We start from the raw sequence: 15,829 nt of genomic DNA, 5'->3' as shown, positions 1-15,829 counted from the left end.
CCTCTGGCAGCCCTTGGTCCACGCCACAGCCCTGCACCTAGGTCAGGGCCTGGAACACGGAAAGTACCACGAGTGCCTGGAATGAAGGCGTGATTGTGTGCACACACCCAACTTCTGCACGGTCGTGGGATCCCAGGCGACCCGTCACTGTGCGTCAACCTGAGGTTGCCTATCCACGGGGCAGCTCCTCATGGGTGGCCCTCAGTTTCCCAGAATGCTCCCTGGGATCTCCATTGCCTTGATCATCAGCCACAAATAAAGACAACGAGCCCCAGGAGCGGATCTGTGGGCCTCAGCTCCCCTTGCTCATTCACATGTGCAGGCCTTTGTCCTGGCTGGACTGGTCAAGTCACACCTTGCTTTCCCTGTCCACCAGCCGAGCTCCCTTCTTTCCCCATAGATGTTGGGAATCTGCTGTCCGTCAGGCGCTCTAGGGCCTCCCAGCTTCCTATGAATACTGGGAGAAAAATAGGTCAACGGGTGATTCTGAGAAAGTGTGGCATGTCCCATGAAAGCCCTGGGAGGGCACCTGACCACCTTGGGGGTGTTGGGGTGAGGGATGGGTGCTCTAGAAAGCAGCCCATGGAAAGGGAACGGTATGGCAGGAACTGGACCGGACCCTCATCCAGGTTCTACCACAGAAGAGACCACATGGCCACATGAGTGGTTTCCTAAGGCTGTGCCTCACACTTCCAGGGGTGGGGGTCTGGAAGCAAGATGTCAGCAGGGGGGGCTTCTTTCGGAGTTGTAGGGGAGACTCCTGCTCCATGCCTGTCTCCCAGCTGCTGATGCTTTGCTGACCATCCTTGGTGTCCCTTGGTTTGGAGAAGTGTCCTTACAGTCCCAGCCTTGATCTTCCCATGGCCTCTTGCTACATCTCTTCAAGTTGTTCTCTGTCTCTGTATGTCTCTGTCTGTCTCTGCACCATTGCCCCTTCTTATAAGGACACTGGTCTTGGATTGGAGTCCACCCCAACCACCTCATTTCAACTTGATTACTTCTAAAAGCAGCATTTCCAAATAAGGCCACATTCTGAGGCACGGGCAGTTAGGACTTCAGGGTATTAGTTTAGGGGGACACATAAGCATACACTGTATGTTCAGTGTCATGATTAGGATATCATTGCTTTGCTCTTAAAGCCTTTTACCTGGTGGGATTAGGTCTACCCAGATTATCAAGGACTACCTTTCTTATGTAAGGTCACCTAGTTTAGATGTAAGTCCCACTGACAAAATACCTCCACAGCTGCACCTTGATTAGTGTCTGCGTAGCCGGGAACCACGGTCTCACCAAGTTCACACATGACACTGACCAGCCCACTGCGAGTGGTTTGCAAACATTTGTTCCCTTCAACCCAGAGAGTCCCTGGGTGGCAGATGGTGTGTCAGCTGTTGGAGAAGTGCAAAGGGGCTATGACCCCATTTTCAAGAAAGTTGCACACTCCTGGAGAGGCCTGCATTAACCCCAAACTCAGACAAATATAGAGTTTCTTCTGTAAAATATAATGCAGAGGCGCAGGGGCTTCTGAGACTAGATAATGAGTGAATTTGACCTGCGTGGGTCAGATGCTAAGATAAGAAATTCCTCAGCTCGGGAGCCAGGAGCATTCCCATCTATCCTCACATTCCCCCTGAAGAGACGTCTTTTTGTTTCTCCATTCCCCTCGTCCAGACAGGTTTATCTGTAACACCTTGTCTGTGTCTCCCTCTGAGCTCTAGCCATCTCAGACATCTGGGTGTCTGAAATATACCACACTAATGAATGCATGCATGATAAAGAATGAATGGGGGAATGAACAGAGGAGCCCGGGGATCTTTGCTCTGTTGCTCAGGGGTCTGCATGCTCTCACTGTCTCCTTAGTTGCTCATTTCGTGATGCATTATCTTTCCTCAACCCAGCATTGACTGCAGCTAATGATAGCATGTCACCAGCTCACAGCTGGCTTAAGCCTAGTATTCCCTTGGGTAATTGGGAGTCCAACCATGATGGGCTGTTTGGGGGAGCTCTAAATGACAGCTCCAATTGAAATTAAGGTGAGGTTAATCTGTGAGCACAGCCTGAGGAGATGGAGGAGAGCCATCGAGTCCTCTGTCATGGTTACCAGGGACAGTAAAGCACTTATTAAATTCTTCAGTGGCAGCCCTGGTGACCACTGGCAGCTTCTCCTTGTGACCTCCTAGATATCAATTACAGCCTGGAATTCAAATCTGGGAGCCCAGGTGGGCAACGCTGTGTCTTCAGATGGAACACACAGGGATTTCTTCCCTGGGCAGCCATATTCCTGTCTTCCTGGAGCCTCACCAGATCTGCTTTTTTTTGTCCCTGGAGAGATTTCATTGGCTCGTAGCTGTGTTGTGATTACAGTCGCTGCCAACCTGGAGAGTGAGAGTCCAGGCTAAGTGGATCTGACTAGGGGGACAACGGACCAGACAGGCCTGTGGACATGCAGGAAATAAAAACCCCACCCCTCTCCATCTCCTCTCTGTCGCTTGGTCCCAGCCCAGCCCACCCTGTCCCAAAGGATCCAGAGTCTGCATCAACTCGAGAAACACGGGTGCGCCTGTGACTTTATTTTTAGAAAGACATTTTCCTAAAACGCTGCATTGCATTCAAAGTTGAATAATGTACAAACTCAGTAGTATGGATGACCCATTGTCACGAGAAATCTGACGGCATTGCTGTTTCTTTCCATATCTCGCACTCCTGTGGTAACTAAGGACATAGAAAACTGGCACTTATCCCAGACGAGACTGATTCATGATCCTGAGCAAGTCTCTTGAGGTCTCTAGGTTTCAGGGTTTTTATCTGTTACATGAAGGTATGGGATATGGTGATTTCTGAGATCCCTTGAAGTTCAAAGAAGCATTCATTAAGTATCCTTTGTGCAGGTCAAGTTTAAGCTCCGGTGATACAGAGACCAAACGAACAGGTCCTTATTCTCAAGGGGCTCAGAGTTTTGTAGAGACAGCTTGTTGGGAATTTTTTGTTTTTATGGTGATTTTCCATTCTCAATAGAGTTTTCTTTTCAAATAAACCCAGCTGGTATTCCTTGATCATGCAACAGTTCCCTAAATGCTCAACAATTCCATTAATCCTGAACAGATATTTGTTTAGCTTAATTTTGGATGGAGGGATAATCGACTTTAAATTCCTGTCCATTTCCAACAGCCAATAATTTCCCCTTTGATGGACCACTGTCTCTGAGTCATCAACTAGTGATTTTGGTCTCAAATGGGATTGATTTCCAGTCTTGGTTTGGAATCAACAATTTCCTGGTTTTACAACAGAGGGAAAGGGAATTTACTGGTCTTGAGTTGAGTGATTGGAGGTGAAGTGTGTGTTTTATACACAGCATTGCCTTTATCTCATGCTGTATTAAGAAGACCACCTTACCCCCATTTATGCAGAGATTGATTAACTTTCCCTGGTTGTAAAATTAGGAAGTTGTTGATTCCAAACCAAGACTGAAAATCAGTCCCATCTGAGACCAAAATCACTAGTTGACAACTCAAAGCCATGCCATCAAAGGGGAAATTATTGGCTGTTGGAAATGGACAGGAATTTAAAGTGGATTATACTTTCATCCGAAATTAAGCTAAACAAATATCTGCTCAGGATTAATGGAACTGTTGAGCAGTTAGTGGATATGAATAGCAGGCTAGCTAAAAGCCAAGCTGGGAAAAATTCCCTCTGTTGCCAAACATTGTAAATCCTGAAGCCTCTGCTTGGACTGCAGGTCATTCGAGATCCAGGCCACATTCCCAAAGGAGTCCCTGCTCTCCGTGCTGATCTATGACCATGACATGATTGGGACAGATGACCTCATTGGCGAGACCAAGATCGACCTGGAGAACCGCTTCTACAGCAAACACCGAGCCATCTGTGGCTTGCAGAGCCAGTATGAAATGTAAGCTCCTTCTCCCATGGAGACACCGTCAGAGGCCATGACGGGTCAGGGCTCTGGACTCTGTGCCCCATTGTCTATTGCTAAGAAGGCCAGACCCACAGCTTTCACATCTCAAAAGTGATTCGTATCAGCTGGGCTTGTTTGGGGACACTGTTCTGTGCCCTTGAGGGTCACCAGGCCTGGGAATGTAGCTCTTATTTAGAACCCAGGGCAGATTCTTCGAGAGTCAAGGGCTGAATCATGATACACTTGTTCCATTAGATGTACCCAGTGGTCCTTGGTGGGGAATGATTCTAGAAGAAGGATTAATATAATGCAAACGCCAATATCTTAGCTTCCATTACAAATGCTCACGAATGCTTACACCAAGCACTGTCCTAGAGCTTTACACAGAGAATCTCTTTCAGTTTTCTCAAGAGCCCATTGAGATATTAGCATCATTTTACAAATTAAGGAATACTAATCTCTTTTCAAAGATTGTGAATTATACTTTATTTAAATATGCAGACTACCAACTTAATATTTTTTAAAAAAACATGTTGTGAATGATATCTTAAAAAAAAAACTTTTATAGATTTCATCTGGGAAAACATAAGAACATTCATTAGTGTTCCATGGTAAAATTGTAAAAATATTTTCCTGCATATAAAGTAATACACATTCATTGTAGAAAATTTAGGAAATATTATAAATACAAATTAATGCTATAATTATTCTACCCACAAATAATGTATATAAACATTTTTGCATACTTTCTTTTCATATTTTTTTTATTTTATTTTTTCCCAAAGTTGAATTCACACTACCCAGGAAGTTTTGTAAACTGTGGTTGTACTAACCCTTATAGCCTAAGATTTTATAATGTCATCGTTATTCTTTTTTTTAATATTTATTTTTTAATTATAGGTGGACACAATAACTTTTTTATTTTATTTTATGTGGGGCTGAGGATCGAACCCAGTGCCTCACGCATGCCAGGCAAGCACTCTATGTCTCTGAGCCTCAGCCCCAGCCCTCATCAGTATTCTTTATAATTATTACTTCAATAGCTCTACAGTATTCCACCATATAAATTTATTCTAAAATAATGGAGCCACTTTTTCTTTCTGAACTGTAGGGCACTAATATATTCTTTATTGTATTATAAATATTGCGGGCTGTGAGCATTCTAGTATGAAATCCGGCCAAGGACCTCTCTGAATTCACTGGGTATCCAACGATGGATGATTCCATCCATGTGGATTATTCTATTAAAATGAATGCATATTTTAAGGACTTTCAATCTACTTGTGTCCAAATGGCCTGTTACAAGGATGGTGCCGGTTCACACTCTCACTGAGGGAGTCGAGCCCTGTCTGCTCCATAGCAAGACTTCCAGCCGTCTCTTTGTCTGGTCTTCTCTTTTGGGAGGCTAGAATCCAGTTCACTGGGGGACTCTAGTGAATGCCCAAGTCTCCTGGGAATTGTCATGACTCTCCAAGTACCCTGGAGTGTTCTGCTCCGTGACTAGGTATTCTTATTCTCAAATCCGAGAGGGTGGCCACAGACAAATGTGATGTAAACTTTGTTTGGAAGAGTTCCTGATGGTGGACTCACCAGAGAGTGGTTTCTTCAGGGAAGATGCCACTTTCGTTCACTTGAACACTTTTATATAAGATGAGAGCACACATTTAGAGGGCGACCCCTGTGTGGCTTCAGGCTGGGGTGGATGAACTTCCCAGGATCTTCACATCACAGATACCATGTGGGAAACTACCGTGTGATCCTTTTTGATTCATTCAAATTTTTAAGTGGGTTAAATTTTGTTGAACTTTGTGTCCTGAAGTGCAGAGACATCCAAGCTATCTTGGTCATAGTTCTTAGAACTTCCTTGCAAATTAATAATTTTTAACAAACAGCTACTTTTTTTTTTTAAGGGAAGGAAAGGTTGGGGAGATTTAGGAACTTCAGATCCCTGATTAAAGGAACAACACTTGCAGACTGTCTGCCTGTGACTTGAGTCCATGTATGGTTCTTGTGGAGGAAGAGAAGGGAAGAAAGGAGCAGAGAGATGGGAAGGATGAGTGAGGCTTTCCTCTTAGAATAAGCAGCAGCCACAGAGCAAGAAACCAAACTGCACAAAAATTACCTGCCAGGAAACGAAAGCAGATAGGTGGCTATCACAGGTTCTGAGGAGCTGGAAGAGGAGTGACTGCTCTTTGGGATACAGGGCTTTCTTTTTGGGTGACGAAAACTTTTTGAAACTAGTTAGAGGTAGTGGTAGCACATCATTGTGAACATAGGAAATGCCACCGGAATCGATGAACTTTAACATGGTTAACATTGTTATGCCAAGGTCACTTCTTCCACTCACAAGTCCTGTCTTACCTGCAAGCTGGACATAGGCAAAGGTGTTTGACCAGAAAGGAAAGAAACAGGACAAAAACACCAGCCCCAGGTGTAGAGAATGGCAAGTGAATCTAAGGAACCTGCCCAGGTCACCCTTGGGTGGCCTGACTAGGGGGCACCTCAGTGTGTTCTCCAGGGGAAGCCAGGCCTCACCCTTCTGTAACTTGCTCCACTTTTCAGAGAAGGGTACAATGCCTGGAGGGACACATCCAAACCCACGGAGATCCTCACCAAGCTCTGCAAAGACAACAAGCTGGATGGACCCTACTTCCGCCCTGGGAAAATACAGATCGGAAGCAAGGTCTTTTCTGGAAAAACAGTCTTCACCGACGAGGACACTGGTAACCCCCCTCAGAGTCCTCTGCTGTGGCTATTCTCCTGAGGAGCATGATTCCATGGTGTTCCAGGGCACAGTGCATCCTCTAATCAGAAAGAAATGCATGCCCGAGGCAGAAATGTGGAAAAGCAAGTAGGAGAATGGAAACCACTCAGGATCCCCAAACTCAGACAGCTATCGTGCTACATTCTGTGTGGGTTTGTCTGTGTATAATACGTTACATGTTTAAAGGACTGGAAACATGCCATAGTTTTGTACCCTGCTTTTAAAAAAATTTTTTTTGTAGTTGTAGATGGACAGCATTCCTTTATTTTGTTTATTCTTATGTGGTGCTAAGGATTGAACCCAGTACCTCACACTTGCTAGACAAGTGCTCTGCCACTGAGCCACATACTCTGGTTTCTCTTCAGATCACATGAATCTTTCACCTTTTACGCTGCTTTTTCTTTATTTCCAATGGATTATGATGATTCTGCTTTGTTCTTTGATAATACTCCATTATTGAACAATTATTATCAATATTTGATTTATTTTGATAATATTCCATTTCATGATTAGGCTATTTTTAGCTACATCCTGCTCATTTTTGTAGTGACCATTAATTAATTGTAGCATTAATTACAAGTTCCTTAGCCATGTTTTTGCACATTTTTTGTATTTCTAGAATATAGATCATAAGGTAGGATCAGGGCAGAATAGAGACAGTAACCTTAAAATTAATATTATATAAATAATTGGGTACAATTGATTACCCCATAAATGCTGTACCCATAACTATCTTATTTCAATATCAACAAGTAGGTTTTCTACACAAGCATCATAGGACATGCCAGAAAGTTCCCAGAGAAACTTCCATGTATTCAGAATGAAAAAAAATCCACCTTTGCTTTAATGATAGGGAACAACTTTTTACTGTCACATCTGCACATTACTGCCACTCTAGAACAGTTCAGTACTTTTGGTGCAAAGGGCTCAATTAAGGACACAATACAGGGTATGTTGGTTCCTATTGAGCCCCATAATTTTGGTACTAACGTTTCTTTTTGCTTCGTACTTTAGTCTCCCCAAATCCTAGATTCTTACATGCAAAGTTATTGAAACTGTGTATTAATAACATATGGATGGATTTCTGTTGAAAAAAATACATTTCACAATATATTCTAAAGTCAAGTTAATTCTTGGGCAGTATTCTATATTTTATTATTAAATAATGATCTTTTTGCCCACTATAAATCTAAAATCATGGGTTTTTTTTTGGAGAGGGGGATACTGGGGATTGAACTCAGGGGCACTCCGTGAATGAACCACATCCCCAGCCCATTTATCTAGAGACAGGGTCTCACTGAGTTGCTTAGCACCTTGCCATTGCTGAGGCTGGCTTTGAATTTGCCATTGTCCTGTCTTGGTCTCCTGAGCTGCTGGAATTACAGATGTGCACCACTGCACCTGGCTAGATTTATGTTTTGGGGGTCAGTTCCTGACTGATTAAATTTTATGACAAAGATTTCATCCATTAATTTTGTTTGTGCCTGTCAACTTTTTATTGATTGTACTTACTGCCTGCCATTGGGAGATTTATTTTATGGCTCCTTTTAAAGAGCCAAATTCAATTTTTCTTAATCAACTGTGGTCCTTCCTAAGCTTTGTAAAGATTTTATTTTCTCTATTTTTGTCTTATATTGTGAGTATTCTTCCTGCTGCTATTTTTATCATAAGTTACCTCCTTTGGTAGAATGACAATCAGAGACCCTTTCCAGTGATGAACTTTTTAGTCAGTTTTTTTTTTTGGTGATTAAAAGACCCTCTCAATTAAAATTTAGAGGAGGAAAAGTCTATTTATGGCTCAAAGGTTCAGAGGTCTCCATCCATAGTCAGCCAGCTCCATTCCTCGGGACTTGAGGTGAGGCAAAACCTCATGGATGGTGAGAGTGTGGTGGAGGGAAGAAGCTCCCATGATGATCAGGAAGCACAGAGAAAGACTTCACTTACCAGATACAAAATATATAGCCCATAGCCACACCCCACCTGCCTCCAGTTACCACTCAGTTAATCCCACCAGGGATTAATTCACTGATTGGATTAAGACCCTCATGACCCAATCATTTCTCTTCTAAACCTTCTTGCATTGTCTCACACGTGAGCTTTTGGGGAACACCTAATATCTAAACCATAACAGTGGGTGTTGGTGTGAGGGCGCGTCCAGCAATAATGAGAACAAGAGACCTCTAGGAACACATATGGTCACCACTTTGCTGAGGGCTGCGCTGACCAGAGGCCCTCTCACTGTGGAGTTACCAACAGTTTCACATTCCCAAGACACATCCTCTCCCGTAGCCTGAAGCCACTCTGTGATCCATGCATTCTGGAGAACTCTGCCTTAGTGGGTGGATGGAGCCCTCTGAGTTTCTCGTCAACCCTCCCATTTCTCTCTTCTCTTTCTCCTTCCCCTCTTTTTCTCCATTTCCCCTTTCCTTTTCTCTTTGCTGTCTTTTCTCTGTATTTTTATAAATGATCCTTAAAGGAAGCGTTAAGGGGGCATGGACGTCCCTTGCTGCCTCCTTTCGGGAACACCATCTGACAAGTCTCTTTCTCTGTCTCCTTCCCTGCAGAGGAGATGGTGGAGTCCTATGAGCACTTGGCCCTCAAGGTTCTCCACTCCTGGGAGGATATCCCAGAGGTGGGGTGCAGGCTGGTTCCCGAGCACATAGAAACTCGGCCGCTCTACCACAAGGATAAGCCAGGAATGGAGCAGGTATTGGCAAGACGGGCCTGGCCCCCGTAGGAGTGCTTGTCCCCAAGGAGTGTGGTGTTGTCCCTAAAAACTAGTCTCCAGTGTCCTAGAGTAATGTGTGTAGGGGGAGTCTAAAGATAGATGCCAGAAGCTCCCACCCACCTCCAACAACCAAAAATGTTTGGCCTCTCGTGGGTGGAAGGGCAGGGATGCTGCTAAATCAAACATCCCACCATGCACAGGATGCCCCCACCCACCCCCCGCAAAAACAAAGAACATCTAGCCCCAAATGCCGGTGATGCAGAAGTTGGAGCTAGTGTTGGCTTTGTTAGTACTTTTCCATTTTATGATTTGAGTTCTCAAACTCTTTGGTAAATCTTGACATTAAAGGAACTTTGAAACTCATCAGACACACCTCAGACCTTGTCTAATATCTGATTTAGGTTCTCCCCTGGGCATGTGCACAGGGACACACACACACACACACACACACACACACGAAGTTTTCCTAGAGAAGCAACAGAGGATGGTTTACCTTGAAGAACTGGCAAGAAGAAACTGTGTGGAAAAAACCAAACCACACAGCAAGGTTAGGAGTGAGAAGAAAGACAAGACAAACTTGGTGAAGAGCCTTCCATGAGCAGGATCTTTAATACAAATCCTCTCGCCTGTTCAGGACGACCATAGAGTTGTTTATCCAAACTGGGGCCATCTTAAATGACTGAGGGCACCGTTAGTAAATAAACTGGTACAAGGGACACACATCAGGATTTCCTAAACAAACAGGGATTGGTGGTTCACCTGACTTTGTACTTAATTCAGCCCCATATGGGCTCCTATAAAGTGATCCCCACTTTTAAGATTAGGAGATTGAAACTGAGAGAGGCTGTAACTTGCTCCATGATTCCTGGCTGGCAAGTGTAGAGTTGGGATGTCACACAGGCCATGTGAGTCCCTCCCCTGTGCTCTGTCCACAGGCCAGGTGGCTCCTGTCCAAGCTTGGGATTCACTCACTGTGTAACAGGCAAGGCACGTGAGCTCCAGGGTAAAGGGCCAGCAGTGTCCAGGGACAGTGGGGGTGGGGGGCTGGTCCATTTGAAAGAGTGAACCATTATCAGCTGTAGAAGCTGTTTGTCTTTTTGAAATTCAACTCCAGATGTTTGAGATATGTTTGTAATGGATCCTTTCTTTTTCCTGTCAGATGTGACTTTTTGATTTAGGTTGAAAGTTAATGCACCTTTACACAAGAAATTGTACCAATTTTCCTTAGGATTCCATTGAATGTTCTTCCCAAATGCTAAACCTTTGCTTACATTGTTCATCTTCTGAAAGCTTTTTTTCTCTCCTAGCCAAATCCTCCCTCTTACCCAAATCCTTCACGTCCTTCATACACCAGTGGATTTCCATCTCCTTATAAAACCTCCCCTGGTTGTCCCCAGCCCTTGTCACACTCTCGTCCTCTTGCCTGAGCTGATGAGTGTTTATAATACACACAAGAGCTGAGCATGGAAGGCACGGAGCTTCTCCTGAGGTGCTCTGAAGTCTCTGGCCACAGGGGAGAGTTCCAGGCAATGGACAGAAGGCCCTAAACTGACCCTAGTTAGCCATAGAACTTCAGCTCGTTCCCTTGACTTCTCTAAGCCTCTGTCTGTGAAGTGGAAGCGTGCCTGGGGTGGATGTTAACAGAGATAAAGGATGCAGAGGTACATTGGAAACATGAAGCATGGTCTTTCTGGGAGGTAGTATGGTCCCCTTCTTGATCTTTGGGAATGTGTGGAAAGAGCAGGGTTTCTAAGGTCACAGACAGGGCTGGATCAGGACTCCACTACTTGGCCATGAGTGAGTGTGGGCATGAAGTCTTCTCATCCGCCAAGTGGGAGTAGTGGTGCCCTCTCTGGGGTATTGCAAGAACTCACGGTATATTAGCGCATAACACTGTGTCTACTACATAGAACCTGCTCAGTAAGGATCTGCCCACCCTTCTCCTGTTAAAATATGATCTAATTCCTAATAAAAACTTCAGTTCTGTCTTTATTAACACATATGCTACACATGTACAAAGGTACCACACTAAGCCCAATACTCATTTTCTATTAAAGGGATCTGTTAAAACTGCTCGTGGTCAATTAGCTATGACCCCACCCTCTCCCAAAGCTAATGATCTTCTTTTCCTAACAAGGGCCGCCTGCAGATGTGGGTGGACATGTTTCCCAAGGATATGCCTCAGCCGGGACCCCCCGTTGACATTTCACCAAGGAAACCCAAAGGGTAAGCCAGCGGCACCCCAGCTTTAGGAGAAGAGGCCGTGGTGGCAGACTGAACAGTGGTGGCCTTTGATCTGGTGTCTGATAGGTTACCTACACTCATACCTCAATTTCCTCCTGCCTGGTTACAGCAGGGAGTAGGTGATGGTGGTTGAAATGTTGGCTTCTGATCTTCAAGTTCCTCATGTGAAAATTGCCTATTAAGAGAAGGAGGGTCTGCTCAGAGCAATTCATGTCCTTGGCAAGTCTAAGCTCTCCAGCCAGGATACGCAGTTCTGATGGAACCAAGACCTTGAGTCTGATATTTCTGAAGTTAGCAGATGTGAAGATGCCCAGGGACCAAAGGCGGCACTAGAATCACACTGACACTAGTTGAGTCAGTTTTCGAGGTCATCTCCCTAATGCTGCCTTCCCCCCACCCCAGGTATGAGTTGAGGGTGACTATCTGGAACACTGAAGATGTCATTTTGGAGGATGAAAATATCTTCACAGGCCAAAAATCAAGTGATATTTATGTTAAAGGGTAAGTGTTTCAGCAAACCCCGTTCTTCCTTCCTCCCTTTCCTCACCCCTTTAATCGCTAGCCAAGTCTCTACCTTGTGGAAGATGCTACACCCACATCTCATGGCTGCAGCCCATCTTAATTTGTTAGATAAAGTCAAATATTTGTCTTATGTTGTCACTTTGTTAAGAATTATTATCTTACAAAAATATTTTAGTAAATGTCATTACATAAACATGTTTCGATTGGATGTTGGATACTTAAACCTTTAAGTGACATTCAAGATCTATGGTCCTTTAAACAGAAAACAGCAGAGACCTGAGCTGCTATCATTGAGAGATGAATCGGTCTAGCAGATTGTAAAATTAAATTAAAAAATTAAACCTAGACCTGCCCATTTGCTAGTGCTACTGATAAATGAGATACCAACCTATTGACCCAGGGAATGAAGCATCTGATGGTCTTTTTTTACATCTTTACCCTGCTTCCTTTTAGCCCTAGTCAGAGAAGGGGATGAGGTGGTAGAGAATTTTTTTTTAAATAATTTAAATTTATACTTTAATAAAACTCATCTCGGAAGTAGTAAACCCATCCTAGCCTCATGCTAATCCCCTGGCCTTTCCCAAGTAGGGAACATTCCGTCTTCAGAATGCGTATTACCCAAGCATTCTGCAGTCAAAACATGATCAGTGGTTCAAAATTCTCATTTTTTTCAGGATAAGGATATAAGGGTGAGTTGAATATTATCCAAGAAGGAGCAATAGAAGTAGCATGACTCAAACAATAGTTTAAAAGGCAGAATTGGGATTCTCTGAAATTGCTTTCTGATCGCCAGTTCAGGAAAGACTCAAGTGTCCTGTAAAAAGGTATTTTATCATGGCTCACAACATGGACAGTTCTGGGGGAGTTCAGATTGAGGCTTCCAGAACCCTGGCCCACTAATGTGAACAGAAACAGATGTTTATACCTGTTCTCTTCCTTTCCTGGCCTCCCCCAGCTTCTCACCCAACGCCAGTCTGGCTTCCTCCCCAACACTCCTCCAAAGCAGCCCTCACTAAAGTGCCGGGCTCCCCACTTCTCTGACCCTAATGGTCCCGTTTGGGTTTAATGCCTTTGCCTTATTGTCCTCTATGGAGCACTTGACATAACTGACCACATCTTTTTGAAACACACTGTTTTTTTTTAGCCTAACCTTTGTAGCAACACCCTCTTCTGGTCTTCCTTCTACCCTGCTGATCACTTCTCAGTGATTTAAAAGCATATTCTCCTCCCACTAGTAGCTCAGTAGTGCAAGATATTGTCCCAGACCCTCCTGTCTCACACTACTGTATCTTTCTGCCATTTTTTTCTTTCTTTAGCTAAATAATTGGGTCCATAACCCAAGTGGTATCACTGCTCTATGAAAGGAAGGGTCTTGCCTCCCCTTCCCTACCCTGGGTAGGAGAGTCCTCTGCTTTCTGAAAGCAAGTGGTTTGGATTGCCATTTAGCACGAGCAAAAAGTACTTACTTTTCTGAATTAACTAATTCACCACGGATAAAGTCCTAGGGAAACATTTGTTAGTCAGAGCTTATATAATGCTGGGCATGGAGGAGGAAACCAGATAATACTAAGAAAGAACAAGGTAGAGAATTTGGAGTACCCCAGAGCGCATTACAGATATTAGCTCACAACCCTGTGAACCAGATACTGTAACTGCTTCCATTTTATAGATGAAACAACACAGAGAAGTTAGAAAACTTATCCATGGCTGCACAGTTAGTAGGCAGCAGAGCCAGGATTGGAACCCAGGTGGCCACAGGTAGCACCCCTATCCTCCATGCCACACTGATCCAGGGCCGATGGACTCCCAGGGCCAGAGAGGAGGGGGATAAAACAGGCCTGAGCTCAGGTCTCATCCAGCCCAATTCTAGAGGGCTCAGAGTAGTGTGCAATCTTGTTCTAACACTCTGGTACAGAGACCCTTACAAAGAGGGTCCCCAGGGCAATGGGCTCAGACTATACTTTTACTTCCTATTTCCTGAATTTTCCATCTTGATCACATGGGGTTTCAGGTGTGCCCAAAAAATGGAAGACACTCCCCACCCTGCCTGAGGGTGAAGTGAGTCTTAGGTCTGTTCCAAGCCCTTTGATACCTCTTTTCCTCTTTTAAATTTCAGTGGAAACTTCCATTTGGCCTAATCACATGATAATTTTAAAGCTGTGGCCATATTGAACCTCTTGATTATACTGATGCCTGAATCATGTCTCCGAGTATTTGAACTTTGCTTTACTCTTCATTCAGGTGGATAAAGGGTTTGGAGGATGACAAGCAGGAGACAGACGTGCACTACAACTCCCTCACAGGAGAAGGGAACTTCAACTGGCGCTTCCTGTTTCCGTTTCAGTATCTCCCAGCTGAGAAGCAAATGGTCATTACCAAGAGGGAGAATATCTTTTCCTTAGAGAAGATGGAGTGTAAGACTCCAGCTGTGTTGGTGCTGCAGGTTTGGGATTTTGAAAGGCTGTCCTCAGATGACTTCCTGGGTAAGCCAGTGGCTTCATCAAGCACATATTAATGTTCAGGGTTCTGTTCCATTTTTTGGAGATCTGTGTCTAATTCAGTTACAAGGATAATAATTTCTGTGCTATTTATGATAGGAAGAAATTGGAAACAGCCCAAACAGCTATGATGATACAATTGGCTAAATAAATTGTGGGGCAACCGTATGATGGACCACTACACCTTCAAATAGACATAAGTTGATTTTTATTCTATCACTAAAAGGTGGTTAAACTTGGAATTCTTAGGTCCACTCTGTGCCTGTCTTCCTCCTTTACAAAATGGAAATAGAACTATTGTATATGTCAGAACTATTGTATATGACAATGTAATTAAAGAACAAACCGCGGGCTGGGGGTATAGCTCAGTTGGCAGAGTGCCCTGGGTTCATTCCCCAGCACTACCAAAAAATAAATAAATAAAAGAACAAACCACAGTGACTTGAATATAGTAAGCACTCAATAACATTACAACCATTAAAAAATACTGGAATATTTAATATGTTGGAAAATTGTACAGGATGCATTAAGTAACTGTGAAAAAAATCCGATTTCTGTAAAATATGTTCTATTTTATATATATATATATATATATATATATATATATATATATATATGAAAGGGAAATTCATAGGGAGAGGGGGGAGGGGGAGCTAGTAGTAGTAACTGACCATACAGAAAGCTGTAAACAATTTGGGGGGAATGGAACTATGGAAACATTTTCTGTTCTCAAATTTTTGCATGCTTTAAAATTTCCATAATTTACAAATATTACTTTCTAATAGGAAAAAAATTGTTAAAACAAGATCTAGGATTCTCTTCATTTTACTCTGAAGAAATATTATAGAGACCCCACTAAGGTCTGCTGTCTGTCCTGGGAGCAGACACAAAGGCAGAGAACTTGGCCTTGAGCTGGAGGAGGAGTGGGCTCCAAGAGGAAGGGGAGGCAGTGGGTGGGGGACCTCTCTCAGGGCATCAGTGCTGAGGAGGAGGAAGCTAAGGCATGTCGTCCAGCCCCAGGGCGCCCACTGGCAGAGCAGGGAAGGTGCCCAGTAGCCAAGACACCCAAGCTGAGGCTTGAAAGCCACATACTGTAGTTCTGCCTCGTCTTCTGTCTGCAAGCATGTCATTGATTCCTCGATGGCACCCGACATGGTCGT

General features: G+C 43.9%; 1 protein-coding gene across 1 annotated transcript in view; it reads left to right on the top strand.

Annotated features, from left to right (window-relative positions):
- Fer1l6 (fer-1 like family member 6) overlaps positions 1-15,829 on the top strand; it is a 113,498-nt gene that overhangs the window by 83,431 nt on the left and 14,238 nt on the right. Inside the window, exons 32-37 of the mRNA XM_026407638.2 lie at positions 3,737-3,907; positions 6,476-6,636; positions 9,242-9,384; positions 11,543-11,631; positions 12,052-12,150; positions 14,413-14,654. Of these exons, the coding sequence (XP_026263423.2) occupies positions 3,737-3,907; positions 6,476-6,636; positions 9,242-9,384; positions 11,543-11,631; positions 12,052-12,150; positions 14,413-14,654 (905 nt within the window). The remainder of the gene's footprint in view (positions 1-3,736; positions 3,908-6,475; positions 6,637-9,241; positions 9,385-11,542; positions 11,632-12,051; positions 12,151-14,412; positions 14,655-15,829) is intronic.

Source organism: Urocitellus parryii, chromosome 7 (genome assembly GCF_045843805.1).
Source record: "Urocitellus parryii isolate mUroPar1 chromosome 7, mUroPar1.hap1, whole genome shotgun sequence".
Classification (NCBI taxonomy): domain Eukaryota; kingdom Metazoa; phylum Chordata; class Mammalia; order Rodentia; family Sciuridae; genus Urocitellus; species Urocitellus parryii.
Note: the sequence above shows the minus strand (reverse complement) of the source record. Positions and strands in the feature narration are given on the sequence as shown.